Here is a 12,338-nt window from a genome sequence, read left to right on the forward strand (position 1 = left end):
TACCACAACCAAAGATCCTGAATGCTGTAACTGAGACTTGGCACAGCCAAATAAATAAATATATAATAAAAATAGAGGATGCTTTCAGTGGTTATTCTTATATACTGTTGGCCTAAGCTCCTTTGAAAATAGTTTGCAGTATTTATTGGGAGACTTAAAAGTGTACTTAGACCTTGACATAAAATCTTTATTTAAAAGTTCTGCCAGCTAAAGTAAATTTAAACAGCAAAAGAAGTATTTATTGAAGTATTTCTGTCCATGTTTTTAATTTTCTCTGATAGATTAGAAAAATGTATTAGAAAAAAGGTTATTTATGCCGTATATGTGAGAGTATATATATTTAATGATGCTTTGTTATGAAGAATCTTTAAATAATTTTGGAAAATAATTTTATAAGAATATCTATGTAAAGACATGGAATATGAGTTAGTCCTTGAAGAAAAGATGAGCTGATGATTGTAATTTAGGCATTTCATTGAGAGGAGAGGCAACATGAGCAGATACCTTTCTGTGAAAATAGATTTATTATCTGGAAAGTAATGAATAACCTGGCTGAATAGTAAAAGTTCATTTTGAAGAAATAGGAGAAAATGTTACTTACCTGTTAACGTGTTAGCTAGTTGCTAGGTATGGAGGATACAAGGATGACTCAAAGATGACAATAATGGAAATTTAGGAGAAGGGCATATGTGAGACAGTTTCATGAAAACTTTGATAAAACTTAATGACTGGGTAAAAGAAAATCAAGAATAATGAAATTTTTTTAATTTGTATGATGCCAGTAATAGAAATGGGAAAGGAGACCTTTATAAGGCAAGGTGGTCAGTTTAGTTTCCACAGTTGGTTTAGGGCACACACACAGGAGTGCTTGCTTTCTTTTTTTTTAGGTTAATTAATTTATTTATGGCTGCAGTGGGTCTTCATTGCTCCACAGGCTTTCTCTAGTTGCGGCAAGTGGGGGCTTCCCTTTGTTGCAGTGCTCGGGTTTCTTATGGTGGTGCCTTCTCTTGTTGCGGATCACAGGCTCTAGGCATGTGGGCTAGGCAGTTGTAGCACATGGGCTTAGTTGCTTCATGGCATGTGGGATCTTCCCAGACCAGGGACTGAACCTGTGTCCGCTGCATTGGCAGGCAGAATCTTATCCACTGCACTGTCAGGGAAGTCCAGGAGTGCTTTCTTTCATGTGCTTTAATACTTGGAGTTTACTTTTTCTGTAAAACTGAATGTTGTTTATGTACCTCTGACTGCTGCTGCTGCTGCTAAGTCACTTCAGTCGTGTCCAATTCTGTGTGACCCCATAGACGGCAGCCCACCAGGCTCTCCCGTCTCTGGGATTCTCCAGGCAAGAACACTGGAGTGGGTTGCCATTTCCTTCGCCAGTGCATGAAAGTGAAAAGTCAAAGTGAAGTCGCTCAGTCGTGTCCGACCCTCAGCGACCCCATGGACTGCAGCCTACCAGGCTCCTCCATCCATGGGAGTTTCCAGGCAAGAGTACTGGAGTGGGGTGCCATTGCCTTCTCCGGTACCTCTGACTAGTGATTCCAATTTTTAACTAACTGTGAAATATGCCTAAAATTACTTTCTAAGGAGTTTTAAAATAATTTAAGTAGTAAAAATATTTTAAGTATAAGGTCTATGGCATTTAGATTTAAATTTTTTTCATGTCCTGGTAATAATTATTGGTTCGATTGTATCTATCTGCTTTGTTTAATGGTTTTGCTTCATAGTGGAACATATTGGGCATGGGACCCTAACTTTATAGTAACAGAAATGTCATTCTAAATGGTATTATAGAGAAATTTCTTTCTTTGGCAGATGGGAGACTCTTTGGTCAGAGAAACCTACAAAGGTGAATGCTTCTCAAGCTCGCCAGTTTAAACCTTGTATTAAGCAGATAAATTTTCCTACAAATCTTATACGCCTGGAAATAAATAGTTCTCTTCTGGATTACTACACTGAATTAGATGCAGTTGTATTACACGGTATGAAGGACAAGCCCATGCTTTCTCTCAAGACTTCACTTATTGACATGAATGATCTAGATGAAGATGACTATGAAGAAAAGGATGATTGTGAAATCGACAATCTGAACAAAAAGTTTAGCAGTACTGCTCTCAGAGAAGGGCCAAGTAATGGATATTTTGATAAACTACCCTATGAGGTAAGCCAAAGATATTCAGTAGCAATATTGGACATACTATCATTTAAAAATATTTAGATATTAATGTTTATTTTGCTGAATGTCAGAGAAATTGGAGCATTAGTGAAGTATACATAATCTGATGTATTGTGTGTTTTGACTTTGGAAAAACCAGACAAAATTGTGTTCAGTAACTTCACCAGTTTTGTTTTGGATTGACTTCAGTGATTTTGGACAAATTCTTAGATATATGTTGTTTTATCACTGATTAATAATAACCAAAATACATAAAGCAGTAATAAATTACACTCCACTTTAATTCACACTTCCACAGCGTAAGCATGGGCAATATGTGTTTAACGTGATGCCAGTTATTTTAAAGATGATTCGTTGTGAAAATAGTATTAATACAGTTGTGAGAGGAATCCTCATGCTGTTTAATAGTGCACAGTGTCTCCAAGTGTAACTTATTCTTCTCTACTAACTCTATCCTATGTTCTTCTAACTAGCTGTAATTTTTGGTCTAGGCAGGTTCAGGGAGGTTTTCAGTGTGTCTCCGCAGGGTTGTTTCTGGGGTATATTTAGCACTCCTGGCTCCCAGGCATCCAGTGCCATTGGCACATCTCCTGGAATGGGGGTGGGGCCAGGCATTTCTGGCCCCTGCTGAGAAGAGCTGTGTGTGGTTTAAAATATTAATAATATAATCAGATCTTTTAAAGAAAATTTTCTAAACTCAAACTACCATGGAGAGGGCTATCATGTAGATGAAACTGACCAGGAAATCTCTGAGGATATTCATACTCTGAGGGTCTGAATAAAGGATCAAGAACAGAATTCTGGAATTACTACCATCTAAGAGTCAAATACAGGCGGACAAGTCAGAAAAGGCACTTGGGACAAAGATGAGAGTGTCTTAAAAGCAGCGATAGGAAGCTAAAGAGGCATAGAGAACATAAAATGGGTGTGGTCAGCCACACTACTGCAGAGCTCAGTGACGGTGGCCCCTGCTCTTGGTCATTGCGAGAGCTTTGGTAATCCTTTACCATTATCAGTTCAATGGAACTATGACCATAGGTGGGAGATGGGAAAAATTTACCATATCTGGTTAAGGCATCAAGGGGTGGGGAAGAAGCAGAGACAAAAATATTTGCTGTCTGAGCATAGGCAGAAAAAACCCTTCTGTTAATGTACTCTAATTATGGGCTATAACATGGATAAGACTGTTCACCAATAATGAATAATACTTGGCATCCTGACTAACACTCCAGTCCTTCATGTCATATTCAGAGAAGGGCATATCAAAATGAGGGAGAGTATGACATTTTTATAGATATTATTTGCTCTAATTTGTCACTTAAAAGGAGAAAAGATGGGTGGCAGAAGATGCAACAGAGTAGGAAGGTTGCTGTTTGTAACACAGGTTGGGAGAGATTTCAGCATGTTTTTATGCTGTAGGGAAGGAGACTGTAGAGAGTTAAAGCTTCTAGTACATGCAGGGGGTTTAGTCAATACAACAAAGGCATGTGGAAGAAAGGACATTAAATAGCCATGATGGAAGCAGTGCAACGTATAGAGAATTAATGTCCCAAAACACCAAGTGATTTCACAGTGAGTAAAAGGAGAAACTGTTTTCTAAAGTTACCCAAATTATAGGTACTTCAAGTTATTTTAAGGGGGGAAAAACCCACATTGAAATAATAAGCCAAGTGATATCATCTTTCCATAGTTGAAAATAATTGTATTATGAGTAAAATGAATTTTGAGGGCAGGTCAACTTTTTTGAGAGTCCTTTCCTACATTGCATGGTGTCAAATGGTACTTTAGACTAGAATGTTTTTGTTGTTTAGTTGCTAAGTCGTGTCTGACTCTTTTGTGACCCCATGGACTGTAGCCCACCAGGCTCCTCTGTCCATGGGATATCCTAGACAAGAATTACTGAAGTGGGTTGCATTTCCTTCTCCAGGAGATCTTCCTGACCCAAGGATTGAACCCACGTCTCCTGCATTGGCAGATGGATTCTTTACCACTGAGTCACCTGAAAAGTCTCTTAGGCTAGGATACTCCCATATAAAAACATGGTTGACAGACACTAGCTATTGGATGAGTAATGATTAAAGGGTATTGTGGGCCTAAAGCCTGTTATTTTTCACTTAATTAAAATCCAAAAGTGCTTTTTCACATGCCAATGTCATGGTCTCAGTAATTTCACTGTTCTTTTTTTATTTTGATATTTGCTTAAAATATAACATTAGGGGGCTTCCATGGTATCTCAGATGGTGAAGAATCTACCTGCAATGTGGGAGTCCCAGGTTTAACCCCTGGGTTGGTAAGATCCCTTAGAGAAGGGAATGGCTACTCACTCCAGTATTGTTGCCTGGAGAATATTAAGGATCAGGAAATGTTTTCACACAGTATACATCTTTTAATATGACTTTTGTTTGGAATGATGCCAGCAATTGCTGGGAGTTATTTAAATTACAAATCATCTGGAAAAAAATCAATTATTTATCCTCTGGTACAGGGATACATTTAACTTTTAATGCTTCTTTGTACTAACTGCTTTAAAATTTTACTGAAATAACTTTTAATATTGCAGTTAAAACACAAATATTTAAGGTCCTACTTTTGCCAAGCCTGGATGGATCATAGGTTCCTTCAGACATTTAAGAAGTGATCACTTTCTGTATTATTTAAACTTTTTCATGGAATAAAGAAAAAGGAAAGTTTTTAACTTCTTAATGAAGCTGATACATAGTATAGCACATAAAAATAAACTTACAGACTAATTTTACTTCTGCATCAAAATATAGTGAATAGAATTACCTAAAAATAAAAAAATCATTCAGGATGTAGTCCTGGAATTAAGGGTATTTAGGTATTAGATAATATATATGATAATATACAATACTATAAAATGGTAACATAGTCAAAGGAGAAAAATTCTACGGTCATCTCAGTAGATGTGCAAAATTGGTTGACAAATTGCAGCTGGATAGAAATCCAAATTTTTACCAGTGTCAGTTTAAAAGTAAATATTAAGCTAGCTATGAACATTTCATGCAAAGATGAGCTCGATAAAGGACAGAAATGGTATGGACCTAACAGAAGCAGAAGATATTAAGAAGAGGTGGCAAGAATACACAGAAGAACTGTACAAAAAAGATCTTCACGACCCGGATAATCACAATGGTGTGATCACTGACCTAGAGCTAGACATCCTGGAATGTAAAGTCAAGTGGGCCTTAGAAAGCATCACTACGAACAAAGCTAGTGGAGGTGATGGAATTCCAGTTGAGCTATTCCAAATTCTGAAAGATGATGCTGTGAAAGTGCTGCACTCAATATGTCAGCAAATGTGGAAAACTCAGCAGTGGCCACAGGACTGGAAAAGGTCAGTTTTCATTCTAATCCCAAAGAAAGGCAATGCCAAAGAATGCTCAAACTACCGTACAATTGCACTCATCTCACACGCTAGTAAAGTAATGCTCAAAATTCTCCAAGCCAGGCTTCAGCAATATGTGAATCGTGAACTTCCTGATGTTCAAGCTGGTTTTAGAAAAGGCAGACGAACCAGAGATCAAATTGCCAACATCCGCTGGATCATGGAAAAAGCAAGAGAGTTCCAGTAAAACATCTATTTCTGCTTTCTTGACTATGCCAAAACCTTTGACTGTGTGGATCACAATAAACTGTGGAAAATTCTGAAAGAGATGGGAATACCAGACCACCTGAACTGCCTCTTGAGAAATTTGTATGCAGGTGAGGAAGCAACAGTTAGAACTGGACATGGAACAACAGACTGGTTCCAAATAGGAAAAGGAGTTCGTCAAGGCTGTATATTGTCACCCTGTTTATTTAACTTATATGCAGAGTACATCATGAGAAACGTTGGACTGGAAGAAACACAAGCTGGAATCAAGATTGCTGGGAGAAATATCAATAACCTCAGATATACAGATGACACCACCCTTATGGCAGAAAGTGAAGAGGAACTCAAAAGCCTCTTGATGAAAGTGAAAGTGGAGAATGAAAAAGTTGGCTTAAAGCTCAACATTCAGAAAACGAAGATCATGGCATCTGGTCCCACCACTTCATGGGAAATAGATGGGGAAACAGTGGAAACAGTGTCAGACTTTATTTTTCTGGGCACCAGAATCACTGCAGATGGTGACTGCAGTCATGAAATTAAAAGACGCTTATTCCTTGGAAGGAAAGTTATGACCAACCTAGATAGCACATTGAAAAGCAGAGACATTACTTTGCCAAAAAAGGTTCGTCTAGTCAAGGCTATGTTTTTCCCGTGGTCATGTATGGATGTGAGAGCTGGACTGTGAAGAAGGCTGAGCGCCGAAGAATTGATGCTTTTGAACTGTGGTGTTGGAGAAGACTCTTGAGAGTCCCTTGGACTGCAAGGAGATCCAACCAGTCCATTCTGAAGGAGATCAGCCCTGGGATTTCTTTGGAAGGAATGATGCTGAAGTTGAAACTCCAGTACTTTGGCCACCTCATGAGAAGAGTTGACTCATTGGAAAAAACCCTGATGCTGGGAGGGATTGGGGGCAGGAGAAGGGGACGACAGAGGATGAGATGGCTGGATGGCATCACTGATTCGATGGACGTGAGTCTGAGTGAACTCCGGGAGTTGGTGATGGACAGGGAGGCCTGGTGTGCTTCGATTCATGGGGTCGCAAAGAGTCAGACACGACTGAGCGACTGATCTGATCTGATCTGATGAATTGTCTACTACCAGGTATTAGTAACCAAGAGCTAACATCATATTTAATTATCAAACACTAGAAATGTTCAGTATGGTAGTCACTAGCACATGTACTATTGAGTACTTTATGTCTAATCTTAAGTAAAATAAGCTGAAAATATACACGTAAGATTTCAAAGACTTAATATGACAAAAAAAGATTTAGTTTCTCAGTAATAATTTTTAGGTTGAGCACATGTTGAGATGATCATTTTAAATATCTCATCAAATAAAATACATTAAAATTAGTATCACCTATTTTTTAATTTATTTTATTTTTTAATTTCATTGAGGAATAATTGACAAATATAATTATTTGTATTTAAAGTGTACAACATGGCTTGATATACATTGTGTATAGCAACCCACTCCAGTGTTCTTGCCTGGAGAATCCCAGGGATGGTGGAGCCTGGTGGGCTGCTGTCTATGGGGTCGCACAGAGTCTGACATGACCAAAGTGACTTATTAGCAGCAGCAGCAGTGATTACCAAGATCAAGATAACTGACACATATATCACCTCCTGTTTTTAACTCTTTTGTGTGAGTGTTTGTGGTGAGAATGCTTAAGATCTACTCTAAGCAACTTTCAAGTATACAGTACTATATTATTAACTAGAGTCTTTTGACTTCTAACAACTTGTAGTTACTAAAAAAATTTTAAATTACATATGTGCCTCACATTTTTGGCTCACATACAAATTAGAGTCAGGAACAAGACAACAATTTTACTTAACATTGTTCCGGATATACTATCCAGTGCTGGAAGATGGGAGAAATAAATAAGAGGCGTGATTTTTGAAAAGAAAGCTGTAAAATTATTGTCATTTGCAGACAATATGATTATGTATTAGAACACTCAGGAGAATAGACGAAAAACTATTCAGAACAATAAGTAAGTTGGCAGGTTACAAAATTAATAGATTAAAAAAATCAATAGATTTAAGAACTCTAGGATCAAAAAAGATAGTTAAATGATAAATTATGTCATGCTCTTGAGTAGGAAGACACAACAAAGAGATCAGTTTTCTTTAATAAAATCTATGTGTTCAATGAAGTTCCAGGTAAAATGCAAACATAATTTGTTTACTTTTTAATATAAAAGTTCACCTAAACACTATGAAAATACTCAGGAAAATTTTGGAAAAGAAGAGTGATGGAGGGAGCCCTAGTCCCACCAGAGAATAAAATATATTATGAAGCCATAGTACTGATATTTGTGGGTGAACAATGAAGGTAGATTCTCACATAAACTTTTTTTAATATATTTATTTTAATTGGAGGCTAATTACAGTATTGTGGCGGTGTTTGCCATACACTTACATGAATCAGCCACGGGTGTACATGTGTCCCCTCGTCCCGAACCCCCCTCCCACCTCCCTCCCCACCCCATCCCTCTGGGTGTCCCAGTGCACCAGCTTTGAGTGCACTGTTTCATGCTTTGAACTTGGACTGGCGATCTGTTTCACATATGGTAATATACATGTTTCAATGCTATTCTAGCAAATCATCCCACGCTTGCCTTCTCCCATAGAGTCCAAAAGTCTGTTCTTTACACTATGTCTCTTTTGCTGTCTTGCATATAGGGTCATCGTTACCATCTTTCTAAATTCCATATGTATGCATTAATATACTGTGTTGGTGTTTTTCTTTCTGACTTACTTCACTCTGTATAATAGGCTCCAGTTTCATCCACCTCATTAGAACTGACTCAAATGTGTTCTTTCTTATAGCTGAATAATTTTCCATTATGTATATGTACCACAACTTGTTTATCCATTTGTCTGCTGATGGACATCTAGGTTGCTTCCACGTCCTGGCTATTGTGAACAGTGCTGCAGTGAACATTGGGAATACGTGCCTCTTTCAATTCTGGTTTTCTCAGTATATATGCCCAGCAGTGGGATTGCTGGGTCATATGGCAGTTCTATTTCCAGTTTTTTAAGGAATCCGCACACTTTTCTCCATAATGACTGTACTAGTTTGCATTCCCACCAACAAAGTAAGAGGGTTCCCTTTTCTCCACACCCTCTCCAGCATTTATTGTTTGTAGACTTTTTGATGGCAGCCATTCTGACTGGCGTGAGATGGTACCTCATTGTGGTTTTGATTTGCATTTCTCTGATAATGAGTGATGTTGAGCATCTTTTCATGCCACATGTAAACTTTTAAAAAGACAGAACAGAACTTACTTATTTGACCCAGTGGGCTATTGCTATGGGAGAAATAAATGGAATAGAATAGACACCAACAAGAAAGAAGGAAACATTGGGAACTCCCTTGGCAAGAGTTACATTTCTGTAGTTAAAAGCAAAACAAACAAAACTCTAAGATGACAGTGCCCTACTATTTTTGTGCTGTTTTTTTGTTATTATTATTTTTTTTTAATGTTTTTCCTTTTCCTGCCTTTCAGGATGGCAACATTAAAAGTATTGATACTAGTCTGGATAGGTTATGAGTGAATGGGTACTTTTATACACTGTTTGTGTAAATTGATGCAAACATTCTGAAGGGCAATTTTGTGTTTATATCAAAACTTTTAAGTGCATGAAATTTACCCTATGATATATTTGCAAAATTTATCAAGATATGCATACATACACACAATGATATTGCAGTGTTATTTACAGTAGGGAACAAACCAGGAAATACATCAATGAGAAATTAGTTGAATTAGTGTGTCATATCTACAAAGTGGCATGGGGTGGATTTGTGTGTGCAAATGTAGAAATATCTGCAAGATACATCATTCAATGAGAAAAGCAAGGTGAAGAACAGTGTATAAAGTATCATTCTTTTGGTGCAAATCCAGGAATAGAATTTCATGCATATTTATCTGGAAAAGAGCAGAAAAACTGTTAGCAGTGTTTACCAAGGGGTTGAGGGATTACTAGATTTGAGGGTAGAGAGGGAAGAACTTATCATTTTATACCTGCCTGCAGTGTTTGGGTTTTCTAATATTTTACCTGAATTTTCTCTTGTTATTTGTTTAATATTTTGCGTGTCGACAGTTTGCATGTCATCTGGATGGTGAGAGTTTAGACTAATTTTTAATTTCCCTGTATTTCCCTGTTTTTATAACACAAACACCCACACCCCTTAATGTTATTTTCAAAAGTCAAGTTCACATGTTAAAAATAAATAACAAAACACCCCAAGCCTTCTTATACTTAATATGTGTATAATCAGTGTGCATTTTTATATGTACTTTTTAAGCTTATTTTAAATATATTGTTGTCACTCTTTTTTGTACTTTGGCCTCACACAGAGTTACTCTGACCTGAAAATAACACCGGGCTTACATAGTTAAATAAATTGATGAAGAACATTTAGGTTAAAGGGCATAATCACAAATCAAAAAGTATAGCTAGATAAGTGCACTGCATTAAGTGAAAAAGTCATCCTTCTCTCTCATCTAGAGGTTTCTTTTTTTACCATTCAGCAAATACTCGATTTTTTTTCTTTGTGTTTCTTGGTTCAGAATAGGCTACTTAGCTATGATTCTTTGAAAATTAGTTTAGAAGCCCCCAACTGTTCACCATTAAGAAAAAACAAATCTTGAACTACTAACAGTTCAAAGAAACTATTAGAATTAGAGATAAATATCTTTTTGTTTCCTCCTCCTTAATACTTTTTTTGGTATTTGTTAGCTACCCCATCATCATTGCCAGTGGCTTTAAGCAGGCTCCTGATTCCTCTTCCCTGGAATTCTGCAGTTGCCCCCTGGCTGGTTTCCCTTCCTGCCTCCAGGAGTGCTCCCTGCAATGCTAAAACACAAATCTGACTCTATCACTCTGCAGCTCAAATCCCTTAGAGACTCCTCACTGCTTTTTGTGTAAATCCAGTCTCCTCTGTGAGGCTCTCTGACCTAATCCACCACCAACTAGTCTTTCCTCTCCCCAGTTTTGCCTCAGTCTTTTAAAGTAGAGCCTTCGTGGTCTAAGTCTACTTTTACTGCGGTTAAGCTTGTATCTTGTGTCAGGCTCTAGTGGCAGTCTATGCTCCTAGCAAAGTTATTAAAACAGTCATTGTCCTTATCAACATCCCACTGAACTCTGAACACCCTGAGAGGGGGAGCTCTTCTATCACCAGTGATAGATGTGTAATCGATGTTCAGTAAAGGTTAAGTCTGTGAAAAATTGTATTATTCAATAGATTACCAATATATACTTTTTGCACTGTTAAAAAAAAAAAGAGTAACTAACATGAATTGAGTATACAGTGAACGCTCTTGAAATGTAATATATATAGCCTTATGTATGTATGGGTACTACTGATGTGGATAATTCTGTTGAATATTGATTTATTTAGTATGTGAAAATACTGTTATAAAATGTATGATACTGTTCTTTATTAGATCATATCATATGCTTCATAAAGTGATACTATTTTTTCAGTCTGAGTGAACTTGGTTTCTCTGTTTTATGTAGCTCATTCAACTGATTCTGAATCATCTTACGCTACCAGACCTGTGTAGATTAGCACAGACTTGCAAACTACTGAACCAACATTGCTGTGATCCTCTGCAGTACATCCACCTCAATCTGCAACCGTACTGGGCGAAACTGAATGACACCTCTCTAGAATTTCTGCAGGCTCGCTGCACTCTCGTGCAGTGGCTTAATTTATCTTGGACTGGCAATAGGGGATTCATCTCTGTTGCGGGATTTAGCAGGTTAGTGCCAAACCTCGTTGAGGTTATTTTACCAGCAGACTGTACTTACTATATAGTAGTTAACATAATAAAAGTTTGAAATTATGTACCATGTACTTTATAGAAATCAAGAGAAATACATTTGTGTATCTTGTTCAGAATGCTTCTGCTTACAAAAGTGGATGAGTTCATTTCGCCATCCTCTTACATCTCAGCTTCATAAGATGGAGGGGAAATTATGTCCTTTACCTCAAATTGTTCAAAATCCCAAGTAACTTTCAACAGAGCTCCTTTTTTTTTCTTTCTCATATTTTCAGCACAGATGATTAACACATTTTAAGAACTATTTCCAAATCAAAATCTACCTCTCTAATGTGATTTGTCAGAAATGGAAAACAATTTATTATAGAACATTTTTAATTAAATCTTAATTACATGTGCAATACATCACCCAAATTTAGAAGCTCATTTAAACTAATTATGTTGAAAATGCAATTGCATGTTAAATAGGCGACCACACTTGCAGACCTGCCCAGGTGTTTCTGCTCCTTTCTATTTAAGCGTTTAGTTTCCTTACTATTAAATGTCACCTGTTAAACATTTGAAAGCCTGCATGCGTGCATATTCATTTAGCAATGCCATAGTCATTTTTTCTTGTGATACAAACAGGTGTTTTTCTCTTAACCTTGATGATGGTTATTCTCATTGTAAGTTACAGTATAATCCATTTCATTAAGTTAAATAATGAAGAAATAGACACTTTGGGGAAATTACCTGTTATTTTTGATTAA

General features: G+C 37.1%; 1 protein-coding gene across 2 annotated transcripts in view; it reads left to right on the forward strand.

Annotated features, from left to right (window-relative positions):
* Positions 1 to 12,338, forward strand: part of FBXL4 (F-box and leucine rich repeat protein 4) — a 76,657-nt gene that overhangs the window by 28,427 nt on the left and 35,892 nt on the right. For both annotated transcript variants that reach the window (XM_070376569.1, XM_070376570.1), the window contains exons 4-5: positions 1,816 to 2,161; positions 11,324 to 11,568. In XM_070376569.1, the coding sequence (XP_070232670.1) occupies positions 1,816 to 2,161; positions 11,324 to 11,568 (591 nt within the window). The remainder of the gene's footprint in view (positions 1 to 1,815; positions 2,162 to 11,323; positions 11,569 to 12,338) is intronic.

The sequence above is a fragment of the Bos mutus genome, chromosome 9, assembly GCF_027580195.1.
Source record: "Bos mutus isolate GX-2022 chromosome 9, NWIPB_WYAK_1.1, whole genome shotgun sequence".
NCBI classification, from domain to species: domain Eukaryota; kingdom Metazoa; phylum Chordata; class Mammalia; order Artiodactyla; family Bovidae; genus Bos; species Bos mutus.